The sequence below is a fragment of the Elephas maximus genome, chromosome 12, assembly GCF_024166365.1.
Source record: "Elephas maximus indicus isolate mEleMax1 chromosome 12, mEleMax1 primary haplotype, whole genome shotgun sequence".
NCBI classification, from domain to species: domain Eukaryota; kingdom Metazoa; phylum Chordata; class Mammalia; order Proboscidea; family Elephantidae; genus Elephas; species Elephas maximus.
This window is the reverse complement of record NC_064830.1, coordinates 45,928,711-45,943,634: the sequence shown is the minus strand read 5'-3', so window position 1 is coordinate 45,943,634 and position 14,924 is coordinate 45,928,711. Positions and strand designations below refer to the sequence as shown.

Genomic DNA, 14,924 nt, shown 5'->3' with positions numbered 1-14,924 from the left:
GACCACTGTATTCTTTGATCAAGGTCACCCCCATCACCAGCCCAGTGCCCCTTCCCTGCAAAAGGAATCATGATTGAGTGCAAAAACAGAGAAGTTATTTTATTACAACTGTTTATACTGCCGTAGGGGTCAGGGTCCCCTGCTTAGTGGCCAACCCTTGTGAACTGAGCCTCTGGAACAGCACCTGCTTGATAGAGGGGAGAGCCCAGGTCAGAGGGGGAAGCAGCAAAGAACCAGACCCAGTTCTAAGGGCAGTTCCCTGCCCCCACTCTTACTCAGGCCACAGCCCTCATAGCCCATTACCTGTCCTAAACCCAACTTTTCTGGGATGCCTGGATTTCTTGATTTTGAACCAGTAGCTGCTCATTTTCCTGCCTTTTGCATTTAGGTGGTTCAAGCTCTGTCAGTTCCTCCAGCTGCGGAAGAGGGTGGAGTTAGTACCCTGGCCCTGAATTATAGATTAGCATCTTTTCAATGGAATCTAAACTTTTAAAGCCCTCCTCACAAGTTTCTCAGCAGGAGAGCCCAGGAACCTTCCTGCTCTTCTTCCTTACCTGCTGCTGCAGCCCTTCCTTCCTGCAGGGCCCAACCCCTCGAAGGATGAGTGCAGCCAAACAGCAGTAACCAGACAGCCCCACCTCCACTGCAGACATGACCAAAGAAGGGATCCAAAGAGCCAAGGCTGTATCCTAAAAGGCAAGGATAAAGGATGGGGACTAACAGAGTGAGGCAGGAGGAGTAAGTAGGCAAAATTAAAAGGGCAGAAGGGCCAAAGCTTTGAGGACTGCAAAAAGGATGAGAAAGAGTATGCTCACGTAGATTCTCGTGGGGTCAAAGGGGCAGTCAGCATGTCCAGACCCCTGGTCCAGTGGTACCAAAGGATCCAGCAGTCCTGGATGGCAGTCAGCGATAAGACGGCGGCCACCATTGGCCACAGTGAGTGACACAGCAAGGAGGAGGCCCAGGGAGCACGCAGCAGACAAGAGCAGATTCACCAGAGCTAGGGCCAGCAGGGCCCAGTGCTGGCAGGGGCAGAAGATCAGAGTGAGCAGCTGAGGGTGGCTAATTTTCCCACTGACTAGACACCTCAGCTTCTGATTGAGGCTCCTCCCCATTTAAAGATGGAGCTGAATCACCCCCCATTTCCCTGGGCAAAGGCTTCCTTACAAGCTCGAGAAGTCCCCTCTCACCAGTGGCGGGCAAAGAAGATTCCTGGATGCCAGGAGGGCCACAAGTCCCACGGAAACACTCTATGGAAGACACAAGGCCTGAGGCCTGCTCTGCTCTCAGCGCTCACCGCCCTCGGCCCCGCCCCACCCGTCGGCTCACCAGCAGCCCCGAGCCCACGGAGATGACATTGGCTGTGGTGTATTCTGGTGTGACGGCGCCGCGGGGATTGGCCACGTGCCGCAGGACGGTGCCGTGCAGCACGGCCCCGAGCAGCAGGTTCACGTGGCCCACCAGGATCAGCGCAAGCCCCACACTCATAAGCCGCTGGGGCCCCCGGGCCGCGTCTGTAAAGCAGGGCGGAGGGACGGGCCTGAGCCGGGGGACAGGGAAGGCACGCGGGTCGCAGGCAGCCCCAGGTTAACCTTGGGCTGTAGGATGAGCAGAGGAAGAGAAGTCGCAGGGGAGTCGGAAGGGCCGGAAATTACCGAATCTGCAGAGGCGGCGGCACCTCATCCTGCTCCTACGCGCCTCGCCGCCGCCGGGCAGCCCTACCTGGTTCTGGCCCCGCCCCGCGGCCTGCGGCCCAGTTCCGCCCCGATTACTACCTGAAGGAAGCCCAACCACCGCGCCCCTGGCGGCGGGCTCGGATCCCCGCTCCCCCTAGCGGGTAAGGCCAAACACACACGACGCTTTTAGCAAAAAGTAGACTTTTATTACAGCAGCAACTGAGGTGAACCCAATGGCCCCCCGAGGGCCACCACTGCAGCACCACCCTTCTCTCCCGCCCGTCTGCCCCAGCGGGATTGCAGAATTCAGCTCCCCCAGTGCCCGCGGGCCTGCTTTCCACATAGGCTGGGCGGGAGCCAGCAGGTCAGCTACTAGCCCCCAACTAGAAGGTGGCTGCTGAGAAGGCCCAGGCCCACGTCTGTGCAAAACAAGTAAACAAAGTGCAGAGGGGAGGAAGAGAAGGAGCAGAGGAGGATGATGCTCAGAACCAGGGAGTCCCCAAAGCCCTCCGAAGGAGAGACAGGGCTTCACAGGGTAATACTGACTGGGGGGAGGGGGTCAAGAGGGCTGTCGCACATCTAGTGACAGCCGCAGCTCAGATTAGGGGCCTGGCCCAAGTGAGCTCTAAGAGGAGACGGTGACAGCGGCAGAGTTGAGGGTGCTGTTCCTGGCAAAATTGAACTTGTTCAGAGTCTCCTCTAGCAGAGAAGTCAGTCGGCTCTGGTCAGCCTAGGGGAGAGAGCTCAGTGAGACAGGGCCTGAGAGAAAAGGAGGAATGGAGGCAGCCAGGGCAGATGAAGGAAGGAACCTCACCTCGCTAATGAAGCCCAGCTGCACCAGCTCAGCTGCCAACTCTGGGATGTTCTCATCTGACAGCGAGAGAAACAGGAGAGGTTGAGGAAAGTATGGAGTGAGGGACACAGAACTCTTAAAATAGCCCTAATCAGGTTACCCTGGCTAGAAAAGAATGGTACAAGCAAAACTGTCAGATCCACCCACCAATTTTAGGGGCTAAGATATTCATTCTGTGTTAGTCAATGTGTTATTATTGCCTTGTCATCTCCACCACCCCTGATTATGTCCCTCAGGGGTAAGGCTCATAGACTCTCCATCTTCCGAGGGAAAGGACTCACTTGGCATGAGGTCACAGCTCAGGTGCCGGTTCAGTTTGTCCTCCAGCTTCAACAGAAGCGTCAGCTGGAGGATAAAACAGATAATGAGGCTTCTCTCCCCCTCCCCCTGGCCACCCAGCCCAGTGCAGCCCTGGCCCTGAGCATTACATGGTGTTTGACTCCCTCCTCCACTGACTCAATGTTGCACTGCATCAGCACCACCTAGGAAGAGAGGGCAGAGAGGGTCACTAAAGTAGAGACCAGTCAGTTAAAAACCCTCAGCCCTCGGAAGTCTTTCCAGCTCTTAGGACATGGCTGCCGGGAAGCTGACATATATTCGTTTTTTCCTCTAAAGGACAAAGCCTTATTTGAGATGTCCTCTCTGCCTCCATTCTACTATGACCACCAAGACACCCATACCCACGTAGCCCCTACCTTGCGGGTCTCCACCTCAGCTGGTTCAGGTGTTGGAGTCTTGACAGAGGGAGGCACCACGGGGGATGTCACCTCCTCCTGCTGTGGCTGCTGGGGCCGAGGCAGCCCAAAGGCTGTCAGGGGGTAGATTCCATTTCTGGTGGGAGATGAAGACAGGTCACATGGGTTCTATGAACGCCTTAGGACACTCACCCCTGCTTCCTCAAGGAAGCCCGTCTTCTGCCTATTCTCTCACCTGACATCTTCAAGGAATTTATCCAATTCCAGAGCTGGTGACTGCGAGTACCTAGAAAAGAGAAGAGAGAAAAAAAGATGAAAGGAAGGAAACAAAATAGCAGATTCAACCATTCCCAGAGAATGGGCAGTTTACAGAACCCTCATAGTGGTACCAACCAATCTGTCCCTCTTTAGTTAGTTACTCACAAAGTCTGAATCGGTTCTCTTCCTGGCCCTGCAAGGATTTCCGCCAGTACAGCACTGGTATCCATGTTTTTGGTGATCTCCTCCAGAGCATTCTCTGGGATCATGTCTGAAGGATATGATGGAGCACGATGTTATGGAGGGATAGCCAGATTAAGATCCCTTAATGTCACAGAAGGCATGGGTTTCCTGTCAGGCAAGGAATCTCTTTGGAAATAGTAAAGAGAGCATGCCAGTGATGGTCACAAGGCTCCAGATTAGAAGAAGACTCCTAGCAGAGCCAAAGCAACTCACGCTGGTGTCCCACAGTGCTGTGGGCAGCAAGGAGTTTGAGCGAGGGCACCTCAAACAGTGCTGGGTGGAACAGAAGTTCTCTGGCTGTTGGTCTGCGGGCAGGCTCAGATTGCAGGCACTTTTGAATGAACTCCTAGAAAAGGGAACAAGGAACTAGAGCAGACATCTGGCAAATACTCCATCATATTCATCTTCATATCCCTCATTACATTTAGCACAAGATTTTGTACATACTAGATACTTAGTACTTGAGTGAACAAACTGAGAAATGTATCTGAAAGGGCTTTGAAAACTGTAAGGGATTATTCGAAATACATCATTCACTCTTTCTGGTTTTAATTATTTTTCTGCTTTCTAACCACAAGCTTTCTTTTTCTTTACTATTCAAACTTATAATTTTTTTTTTCCTTATTTCCTACCTCTGCCCTCCTAGCCCACTTACCGCCTATCTTCTTCTCCAACCCTCACCAAACTTAGCTTCTCTCTTCCCAGATTTACCCACTGTGATGAGTAATATTCACCATCCTTTTTATTTGCCAAGTGTAGAACCACAATTTCTTTGGTCCACTATAATCATTTATTGAATCCACTGGTTTCCTCCATGCTTCCCCTAAACCACCTCCTTTCTATCTCCCATAGTCCCATGACAACTAGCCTGCTTTCCTACTTTCATTCTTGAATGCCAACAAGGTCACATACCTAAATCTTTTACTTGGATATCCTACCCTAGTGCTGAACTAGAAACTTGGTCCATATTAGCCTCATGACTTCCCACTAGCCTTCCTACTCCTATTATATTTATCTACTGAATTACCAACTCTTCTCATTTGCACCTTTTCTGTCCAGTCTCTACTTACTGTATCTATCGACTGATTCAAAACCCTTACAGCCTTTATATCTTAGCTCATTATTTTAAGATGCCTTCCCTAGTTAAAACTGTATAAATACCAAATCCCAAATGATTGATCTGATTAGTTCATATTGATCAATTTCTTTAAAAATACCAAGATAAGAGTGTATACCAATGGCCTGGGGTAACCACCAAATTAGGTTACCTCCATGTCACCACCCCCCCCCCAAAAAAAACTCATTGCTGTCAAGTAGATGCCAACTCATAGTGACCCTATAGGACAGAGTAGAACTGCTCCATTTGGTTTTCAAGGCTATAAATCTTTACAGGAGCAGGCTGCCATGTCTTTCTCCTATGGAGTGGCTGCTGGGTTCAAACTGCTGACCTTTTGGTTAGCAGCAAAGTGCTTAACCGCTGTGCCACCAGGGCGCCGTACCTCCATCTTAAAAAAAAAAAAATCTTTTGCCGTCGAGTCGATTCCAACTCACAGCAACCCTGTAAGACAGAGTAGAGCTGCCCCATAGGGTTTCCAAGGAGTGGCTGGTGGATTTGAACTGCCGACCTTTTGGTTAGTAGCTTGATCTCTTAACCACTGTGCCACCAAGGCTCTACTTCCATGTTAGACATACCTAATTAACCCATAACCTTTAAACCCAGTATTACTCATCTTAACCCCCCAACCTATCTGTATACAAAAAAAAATGGTAGGCACCACCTAATGGAATATTAACTGTTTCTGTCTATCATTTCTGTTTTCTGTTCCCTTCCCTTGCTCTTAGAAGAGCACATACTCCCAGCAGGTAGATAGGAAGGAAAACCTGAAGATATCTGAAAGTCGGTAAATGAGGGAGTGAGCCTTAAGATCCTTACCCTCTGTAATGGGTCTTCTAGAAGCTGGATGGCACTGCTAATGGCTTCCTGTGGCACATATGAGGACTCTCCATTGCCCTGAATCTCCAGCACTGCCATCTGCAGTGAAGGGGAAAAGAACTAAGAACCTCTGTGCTCCCACAATCACTTCCTCAAGACCAGCACCTTACCTATCCTCCCTCCTCCCTTTCCTCTCTCACCTTCTAATCTGACCCTGCTTCTTCCCTCCCTTCTAATCTCCTCACCTCCAATGCACACATCCCAAAGGAGTAGATGTCCACTGCTGTTGTCACATTAGTGACTTCTAGGAAAAACAGAAAAGGCTGGAGTGAATAAGGAGACTAGAAATGGGAGGTGGCAGAAATGCCTCTTAAAAAAACTCTTTGTATGCTAGCACTGAAGGACTAAAGTCTGAGTTATGTTACCTCTGTACCTCAGGTTATAAGGTGGAAAAACTGGGAGACGAGGACAAGGCAGAGAAACTGGGTGCCTCACCTCCATACTCTGGTGCAAAGAAGTGTAGATTCTTCTGCTCTTCTCGACAAGTCTTCACGTGATTGTTGATAGTGTCAGGAGCCACTGGGAATAGGGGAAATACCCACAATCTGACAACCATCAAGGAAGCATATTCTCACTCCCAAGAGAGGCCCCCAAAAGCCAAACTCTCCTGAAGTCTCCTTTCTAACCCTCAACAGGCACAAACCTATCCCATTGCCCATTTTGAACTACAAACCAAATGGGACCACCGCTGACTTCCCCTTTTTCAGGCCTGCTACTTCTCATCTAAGGTCCCTAACTCAGTAGCAACATCAGCTCCATACTAAATTAACAGGTATCATGGGGCTTTGGGCTAGTCAAGAAGCAACACAGTCTAGAGAAAAACTTCATTTGTGGCCTGCTCATTTCCCCAAATTCCAGGTCCGTCTAACCTCTGATCACATTAAACTGTTTGGCTTTGGTTCTTTCATTCATCCTGTAAATGTCATAAAAACGTAAGCAGCCCTTCCTAATCTGGGACAATTAGAGACCTCAAGAACTTGGATAATGAAGGGTAAGAAGCATTAACATACAAACCAAGTAGATAGCCCCCTTCTTACCATCTTGGCTGACAGAAACTCAAAAATAGCTCAGAACTGAGGTAATACCCTTGAATACATTTTACTTTTAATCCAAAACTTTTCAGACCCTTACTCTACCCCCTTACTCTCAATACTGCCTGCCACAGGCTGAAATGAGGAACCAGGGCCAGGCCCAATTTGGACTCACTCAGGTCATAAACAATGACTACAAATCACACAGTCTAGGAGCACAGCCTGATGATGAAAGGGAATGAGAATCCAAGAGGTAAGCGGCCAGCCAGGCAGAATCCACAGGAAACAAGCAGGTTATGGTGGAGCAAGCGGGTGCAGGGCTGGGAGGCAAAAGCTAAGCAGGCACAATTAGGCAGGGGAAGCAAGGGAAGAGGGGCTCGCTCCCACGACTGCACACGCTGAGCAGCCGCAAAGGGGAGCAGAGGGAGCACAAACCAAGAGCCCCAAGTGGGGCAGAGGGAGCTCTCACCATTAGCAAAAATCCTATGAAAGACTGTTGGGAACAGAGCAGCCCGTAAGCGGGAGGGAGGAAAACAGAGAAAAGTTGTGAGCAATGGAGCAGCCAAGCCCCAGACAAATGGACACACAGCCATCACGCGGACACGGCACACGGAAATGCTGCACACTGCACACGGATACACAGCAAATGAATGCACTCGCAGCGGGCACAGCCTGGAGCCTCCTTTGGTAGGGTCTGGCCCCTGGGGCTCAAATCAGACCTCACACCTCTCTCTTGCCCGCTCCCAATCTCCTGTCTGTATTAACCCCAGTTTCTCTCCATGAAGGTACAAGATTATACCCTATCCTCTCTCTCTACTAATCAACTGGCCTCTATGAATTACCGCTTACAAGGTACTTTCTCTTATCACCAGCCCACACTTCATATTTTGCTCTGTTCTCCCCCATTCCTTTCATCTTACCCCCATGGTTCCCAAATTCCCGAGGCTCCCCTGCCCAGAAGCTCTCCCTCCCCTCACCAGAGCCAATCTTGATGAGTCCGTTGTGCTGGATGAAGATGGTGTCACAGGTCAGGTTCCCATGGATGATGGGGGGGTCACAGGAGTGCAGGTAGCTGTGGGGGCACTGGGCTGTTAGAGGGACCACTGGGACATGAAGGGCAGGGAGAACCCAAGGGTTAAGAGGAGCAAGGGCCAGGTCTCCTGCTGGTCACCACAAAGATAATCCCCACACCCTGAATCTCCATTATGCCTAATGATTTAAATAGCTGGATACGCACTAGGAGAAAGAGTTAGGAGGGAGAAAGTATTGTGGTTAGGGCATTAGGATGAATGCTCAAAAAGACCCACAGGGGCCTAATCTTGACAGTGTATGACTCAAAGAAAGTGGGGAGAGGCAGAAAAGAACAGCAGAGTAGTACCCTGAAATCAGTTTGGAGGAACTAAATCAGGAAATACAGGAAAGAAACTAACCAGACACAACTTACCTTAAGGCAGAGAGGATTTGTGTGCACCAGCGTTTCCAAGCCTGGAATAGGGTATGGTCCGAGGGTCAGCAGTAATCCCTCTCTCAACGCCCCACTCACCAGTTCCCTTCATCCCTTCCTGATCAGCATCCTAATCAGCAACCTTTTTTAAACTCACACCAGCCTAACACTTTGTCAGCTTTCCCTTCATACCTTTTCATTCATAGTCTTGTGGTTCTTTTTAGTCTTCTTCAGAAACTGCTTAAGACTGCCAGATGACATGTATTCTGTGATAAAAATGACCTGGGGAGGCAAAGGATACAAGTAAGGCCTTATAGTAGAAATGATCCCTTACCTGGTGGCATATACACCAGATATATACTCAGAAAGTTTTTTTTTTCCCCCCTATTTTTGTTTTTAGCATGACTTCCTTGGAATTAATAGGACAATGAAAGACTACCATATGCAATAAGAGATGTGGCAAGGAGAAAGCAAAAATTTCCTTCACTTGTGTCCGGTCTATAACAAGACTAAAGGCAGAGATGGTAGTCAAAGCCCTACTCTTATCCCCACCGTAACTGATTCCAGTTTTGTTTCAAAACTACCTTGTTTTATGAGACTAAATGGGCACACCAGCCTAGGGGCAAGGACGAGAAGGCAGGAGGGGACAGGAAAGCTGATAATGGGCAACCCAAGGTCGAGAGGCAAGAGCGCTGACATGTCGTGGGGTTGGCAACCAATTTCACAAAACAATATGTGTATTGTTTAATGAGAAACTATTTTGCTCTGTAAATCTTCATCTAAAGTACAATAAAAATTTTTAAAAAACTACCTTGTTTTAATCTCTGGATATAAGAACAATAAATGTAGCTAGTCCCTGCAATAAGAAAATACCAGGAAGAGTTCTTACCCTGGACTTGTTCTCTTTAATGTCGGCCCAATACTTATGAAACTTAACAATGTTGAGATGTTCCAGCTGAATCAGATTATCAAACACAGCACGGACCTTCTCCTGGGAGTGGGGAGACAGTGGGATAACAGCATTCAGAAATCACTGCAATAATCTTGAAAAGTCTATTACATTACATCCCATTCCCTATCCCTCGCCAGAAATGATCTAACCCCAATACACCCTCCTCATAGTCAGCTTCGCAAGACTAGGCCCACTCTAACATCAGTGTCCTAATACCCCCAAGGCCCCATCCCTTCACCGCCACCTACCTCCTGTAGTTTGTAGTTCTTGCGCTCAGAGAACTGTACCTCATTCCACACAACCTCTACACCCTCCTCTGTATCCATGGCCAAGTATGCACTGTCAATACCTGGTACATTCCGCTGATTCACCTAGGAAGAAATTCAAATGAAAAGAAAGTAAAGTTACCTCATGAACCCTCCATTTCAATACTCCATTTGATCATCTTTTCTTAGCCCCCAGCCTGTTGAAGTTTGGTCTGCCCCTTTGAGACTTTTGCCCCTCTAGTTCTCACCTTAGAATTCATTCTCCCAAGAGTGCCGTTACCACCGCCTTACCTCTTCTCGCCTCTTCTGCCAGCGACCACAAGGTGACTCTTCCAAGATCTCAGACTCATCTTCACTTTCTTCTTCCTCCTCTGGGGAGGCAGCTGAAGTTGTGGAGGTCACGGGAGGTGACACTGACGTCAGGCCAGGAGCTGAGGATGAGGATTCTACCTTTGCATCTGAGCCACTGCTGAGTACCGTCTGGGACTCCCCCTCCGACATGCTGGAAGGAACACTCAGTCCTGCACTGGTTGGGCAAGGAGGGAAGGGGAAGGTAGAAGGTATCAAGACAGATCTATAAAAATAATCCTAATAACCTTATTTGAAAGAAAATTAAAAAAAAAAACCTCCTTTGTTTCCAAAATGAGAATTAATGCTGCTTGAATATTCAAACATTAACTATTCTCCTAAGACTAGTCTAGAGAAGAGGAGGAAGTATAACCCCACCTAGTAAGATCCAAGTAAACAGCAAAAATATTCATCCAATAGCCTTTCCTTTCAGAGCACCCAAGTTCAGAACAGATGAGTGTGAACTCTAAAATGTTCTACTGATCTAACACTTAGGCTGACTTTATCCAGCTGAAACTCTTAGTTGATTTACCCAGCTAGAACTAAACTTGGCATTCACTATCCATCCTCCTAGACACAGAACAAGCCTACCAATCCATGGTGAGGCTATCCTTGGTCCAAGTGACTGGCAGAGGTTAGTGACCTCACCCCTAATGACCTTAAAAATGTGAGTGTGGCTAATGAGTACTGGTTAGCAACATTTTTTTTTCATTCATTCATGCAACAAATGTTTATTAAGCACTTATCATGGGCCAAGCACTGGGCTATCTGCTTGAGATATAATAGTGAACAAAATAAATGAGATCCCCCGAACGCATGTAGTCACAAATTCAAAGCAGTTCTAAGACTTTGTTTCCAGTTTCCATTTCATTCACATGGCTTAAACATTCCTAAGTTTCCATGCTTTGGGGCATTGAATCTGACAAATAACTTAAGATACAGCCTTTGTAAAAGAAAGTACTGTATAGTATAAAATTTCTCAGAACATGGCTGAGAAAAAGAACTCTTAGAAAAGAATTCTAAGAAAAAGAATCCTTAAAAGCGAAATGTCACTAACTTCCAGAAAGTCAAAAGACAGTCACTGAATGTTATTCCCTATCTCTAAGAACAAAGGCTGTGAAGGAGTTGGAACCTGTGTGTGCTGGGTCAAGGCAATGCTCTTTAGTATAAAACTGATATTCTGAAAAGTAAATTTGCTCCTCTTAGTTCAGAATGCCAGGAGCCTCCAAGCAACACCAATATTTTGAAAAGTCCACATTTCTTTTTTAGAACTCTGTGATGCCCACTTCTGCCCACCCATACCCCCAACTCACACTATATTCAACCCAAGTCCAGAAATTTCTATTAGATGAAATTCTAGTAAACACCAAGAAGCAACAAGGCAGTACAGAGAAAATCTGGTAAGATACTCTTTCTCCATGTTATTTTCTAAGTCCTGGCTTCCCAAAGAGATTTCACTCAGCCAAGCCGCGAAACCACGCCTTAATAATCTACCAGAGATCATTCTCCTTCTTCCCATGAAAAGTAGCTAAGAAAATGGATAAGAAAGTTTGTATCGGTTAATTTCTAGAGCAACTATAATCAATGAATGCATCTGGTATGTGGAACAGCTAAGAAAAATTTCCAGCTAGATTATAATAGGAAATATCAGTGGAATTCAGGAGCCCAGGTGTCGCAGTGGTTAAAGTGCTGGGCCGCTAACCAAGAGTCCACGCTTCAAACCCACCAGGGCACAAACAACTACTAATCGACAGTAGGGCACCACAAGAGAAGAGGAGCTTTCATCAAAGAGATGCCCTTAAAATGTGCTTGTCCCTTCCCTCCCCAGTCTTTTCCCAGTAGCGGTTAAGAGCTTGGCTGCTAACCAAAAGGTTGGCAGTTCGAATCCACCAACCGCTCCTTGGAAACCCTATGGGGCAGCTCTACTTGGTTCTCCAGGGTCACTAAGAGTCGGAATCCACTCAACTGCAACGGGTTTGTTTTTTTGTTAGTGTTTGGCCTGTGACAGGCACTCGAATGAATGTCTGTTGAATTTACGCCCATAGGGGAATCTCCTCGCTGCCTCCAGTCACCTCAAGATGCACAGTATGTTCACTTCTGAGCAGTGTAGGTCGTCCCGCTAAGTTTTTCTCAGAGACTTTCATTTACTGAACTGTCGCCCCTCTGTGTTTCAACTCCTCAGCAACAGCTCGCAGGCCCGGGCCTCTCCTGAGCTGACCAAAAAGGTCCGAGACCCGCAAAACTGTCCAGTCAGAAATAAAGCAAGCTCTAGAGAAGAAGAGGCCCTCCGAATTTCGCATTCCAACAGGTCGCCCTGCCCGGTGTCTGGAACAGCGCGGCCCGCAGGCCCCAAAGTGCGCTGCGGCCACCTCATCAAAGGCCAGCGGGCTGGCGGGCGGCGCCGTCAGGGCGGAGGCCACGCCCCCGCGCAGCCAGCGCGCCGGCCGCAGCGCTTCCGCAGGCCGCCGGGCCCGCACCGCCCGCCCGCCCCGCCCCCGCCCGTCGGCCCCGCCCTCGTCAGCCAGAGTTCGAAGCGAACGTCAGGGCCCTCCCGACCCGCGCGGGCGGAATTCCGGGCCGCCTCCACTCCGAGGAGGTTGAGGAGGGCCAGGCAGGGACTGTGGGGCAGAGGCGGCCCCCGGGCTCAGGCGGGCCGGCCCGGGCTTCCGAGTGAGCAAGGCCGCCTTCAGGCACCCGCCTGCCGGGGTCCAACGCCCTGGGGCTCGGAAGCCGATCCTTTCGTCCCCTTGCCGACCTCCCACCCGATTCCCTCGTTCCCTTCTGCGCTCACCTCCGGACACCGCTCCCCGCAGCCTGCGCTTCAGCTCCAGCTCGGGTTCCGGGGCCCCGGATCAGAGAGACTCCCTCACAGCTGCGCTCCACAGCGCAACCGAACTACGGGCCCCGCCCTCGCGGCGTCCTGACCAACAGATGGGCGGTGCCGCACTGCCTTAGGTTTCCATTGGACAAGACGGCTGAGTGGGCGGTGCCCAGTTTAGAGGGTCAGTGGGAGGGAGTCTTCAACCGGGCCTCTTCCCCTTGAGCCGGTCTGGCGGGGGCCGCTCGGGGAGTTCGGCCTTTTCCATTCCACCTGGGGACCTCTTCTCTGTCCACCCCTGTACCCAGTCCAGGAACCCCCGGTGATTCTGCTAGACAAAGATCTCCCCTGTCTTCTTGAAGGCGCCATGACAGTTCTAATCCGACCAAAAGACAAAAGGAGCGAAAGTCTGAGAGGAGCGTCCACCCACTTTATTTAGGGATGAGGCAGTGGCCAGGACACCAATTCCTCAGAAAGCTTTAGGAAAAAAAAAAAAATCACTACGCTTTGTGATTGCATAGTACTGTTATTTGCCAAAACTTTGCAAGAGCATTTCATAAATGTTATTTGATGATTTTCAGAAGAACTCATTGAAATTTTATCATTGATAGTCGACAAATACAAAAATAAAAACTGAATAAAAGGCACTAAACTATCCAAAGTTAGGTTGATGACAGCCAAAACCAGAATCTGAAATAAGATTCACCGAAGAAGACCTCATTGAGAAGATATTTGGAGAACTTAGATTGGGTGAGGTGTAAAAAATGGATTTTGGGTGAACCCATTGATCCCAGAAAAGTATATGCAGAGCCTAAAGGATGGAAGTTCAATTTGCCATTAGACATATACACCGGAGGGGAGAAGATAAGCCAATCACCAGAATTTGGGAATGTCATAATCACCAAATTTCACTGTCCTAAAGAGAATCTAATCCTACTTCAGAGGAGCCCTGGTGGCTCAAATAGTTAAGCACTAGCCTGCTAACTAAAAGGTTGGCAGTTGGAACCCGCCCAGTGGTTCCAAAGGAGAAACACCTGGTCATCTTTACCTAGCGGCTAGTAGGAGAAACGCCTGGCTCTGGCAATCTGTTTCCGTCAAGATCAAAACCAAAAGGGGTAGTTCCAATCTGTCACATGGGGTCACTATGAGTCGTTATTGACTCGATGGCACCTAACAACAATCCTACTTCATCGAGAGGATAATCCTTTCCCAACCTGTGGGAAATATATTGCTCACTTACATAGTCTGCCTCTGAGGTTTCTTGGGAAACTTTTCTCGCAGTGTGTGCTGCTGCAAGGTGAGGACCTATATAATTGCTTGAAATGGAAGAAATGAGTGTGTGCCACAAATTACTCCTTTTACAGGGTATTGTATGAAGTGCTGAATCAATACTTTTGGTAGGTAAAAGATGGATTTTGATTTTAAAAAATTATTTGGAACACATATGTCCCTCTGGACACTGAGGGTAGGATTGGTGGGGTGAGGCAATAAAAAATTCATACTGCTGAAAAATTCAGACACACTCAATGATTCAGCATGCATTCCATTTAAAATTCAAAGCAGAAAATAATTAGGCCTTGAAAGGGATAACTTGCAGAAGCCATCTCATTTTCTTATCTCTTCACCTCAAAGTATTTATTTCTAAAACCAATCTTTCACCCTTCCTTAATTCTTTTATCTTTGAAAGAGAGGGCTCAAACACACTTTTTAGAAATCTGATGAAAGATATGGGCTGCCTTTTGGATTTTTTTTTTTTTTTTTTTAATGCACTTGCCCACTAAGTTTAGCATATAATTTCAGGGAGTTGAGATTAAGAATCTTTGTTCTAATCTCAAAGGAAAAGATGTACCTACCTCTTCCCAGCTTAACTTCTTCTCCCTGTGGGTTCTAACACAATTGAAATGCCTGGCCCATGGTAGGTATTTATTAAATGTCAGTTGATGTAATCATTATAGTTTCCCATTCTCTTCCATCTGGGACCTTAGAATTATCAACCTTTCCCTTTGAACTACCTTCTTCTTTCCAATATGCACAGAGGACCCTTTGGCATACTCATGCTTTCATCTTATTTTTAAACTTTCATTCACATTTAACATGCTCAGATAGAAGATGGCGGAATAGCCAGATGCTTCCTGCGTTCCATCTTACAACAAAGACCCGAAAAATCAAGTGAAACAATTATGACAAGCTAGGAGCCCTGAACATCAAAGGCAAGGTTAGAAAATGGACCAAGTGGCAGGTGGAGAGTGAGACCATTCAGAAGCAGACAGGAGTTGCCGGACCTGAATGTCTGAGATCCCTCAGGCACCATTCCTGGAAGTGGCTGTGGCGGGCTGGTTGTAGTGTT

At 48.1% G+C, this 14,924-nt stretch overlaps 2 protein-coding genes across 4 annotated transcripts; both read right to left on the bottom strand.

Moving 5' to 3' along the window:
* Window positions 1-60: 60 nt before the first annotated feature.
* Window positions 61-1,781, bottom strand: KRTCAP3 (keratinocyte associated protein 3). Of its 2 annotated transcripts, none has more exons than XM_049903084.1 (7): window positions 1,656-1,781; window positions 1,330-1,514; window positions 1,191-1,250; window positions 816-1,022; window positions 555-689; window positions 304-416; window positions 61-187 (listed from the first exon to the last, which is right to left on the bottom strand). In XM_049903084.1, exons 1-6 carry the CDS (start codon window positions 1,681-1,683, stop codon window positions 309-311), a joined length of 723 nt encoding a protein of 240 aa, XP_049759041.1. In that variant the 5' UTR covers window positions 1,684-1,781; the 3' UTR covers window positions 61-187; window positions 304-308. The 2 variants fall into 2 exon arrangements, with proteins under 2 accessions (XP_049759041.1, XP_049759040.1); XM_049903083.1 differs by having other exon boundaries at window positions 64-184.
* A 103-nt stretch (window positions 1,782-1,884) lies between these two features.
* Window positions 1,885-12,667, bottom strand: NRBP1 (nuclear receptor binding protein 1). Of its 2 annotated transcripts, none has more exons than XM_049903082.1 (18): window positions 12,551-12,667; window positions 9,703-9,932; window positions 9,394-9,516; window positions 9,083-9,184; window positions 8,386-8,475; window positions 8,194-8,234; window positions 7,727-7,821; window positions 6,154-6,237; window positions 5,904-5,962; window positions 5,659-5,757; window positions 3,939-4,071; window positions 3,648-3,753; window positions 3,460-3,510; window positions 3,225-3,360; window positions 2,958-3,011; window positions 2,811-2,874; window positions 2,491-2,546; window positions 1,885-2,406 (listed from the first exon to the last, which is right to left on the bottom strand). In XM_049903082.1, the coding sequence occupies exons 2-18, from the start codon at window positions 9,910-9,912 to the stop codon at window positions 2,302-2,304; spliced, it is 1,608 nt and encodes a 535-aa protein (XP_049759039.1). In that variant the 5' UTR covers window positions 9,913-9,932; window positions 12,551-12,667; the 3' UTR covers window positions 1,885-2,301. The 2 variants fall into 2 exon arrangements, with proteins under 2 accessions (XP_049759039.1, XP_049759038.1); XM_049903081.1 differs by having other exon boundaries at window positions 1,886-2,406; window positions 9,703-9,937.
* Window positions 12,668-14,924: the final 2,257 nt, after the last annotated feature.

Excerpts from the sequence above, each read along its gene's own strand:
- KRTCAP3 (XM_049903084.1), bottom strand. The coding sequence starts at position 1,683 with ATGAGGTGCCGCCGCCTCTGCAGATTCG. Across the intron at positions 1,515-1,655 it reads CCGCCGCCTCTGCAGATTCG|ACGCGGCCCGGGGGCCCCAG; the intron begins GTAATTTCCGGC and ends CCTGCTTTACAG. Across the intron at positions 1,023-1,190 it reads ATCTTCTTTGCCCGCCACTG|CACTGGGCCCTGCTGGCCCT; the intron begins GTGAGAGGGGAC and ends TGCCCCTGCCAG.
- NRBP1 (XM_049903082.1), bottom strand. The coding sequence starts at position 9,912 with ATGTCGGAGGGGGAGTCCCAGACGGTACTCAGCAGTGGCTCAGATGCA. Across the intron at positions 6,238-7,726 it reads ACTCATCAAGATTGGCTCTG|TGGCTCCTGACACTATCAAC; the intron begins GTGAGGGGAGGG and ends CCCTATTCCCAG. Across the intron at positions 5,963-6,153 it reads CTTTGCACCAGAGTATGGAG|AAGTCACTAATGTGACAACA; the intron begins GTGAGGCACCCA and ends TGTTTTTCCTAG.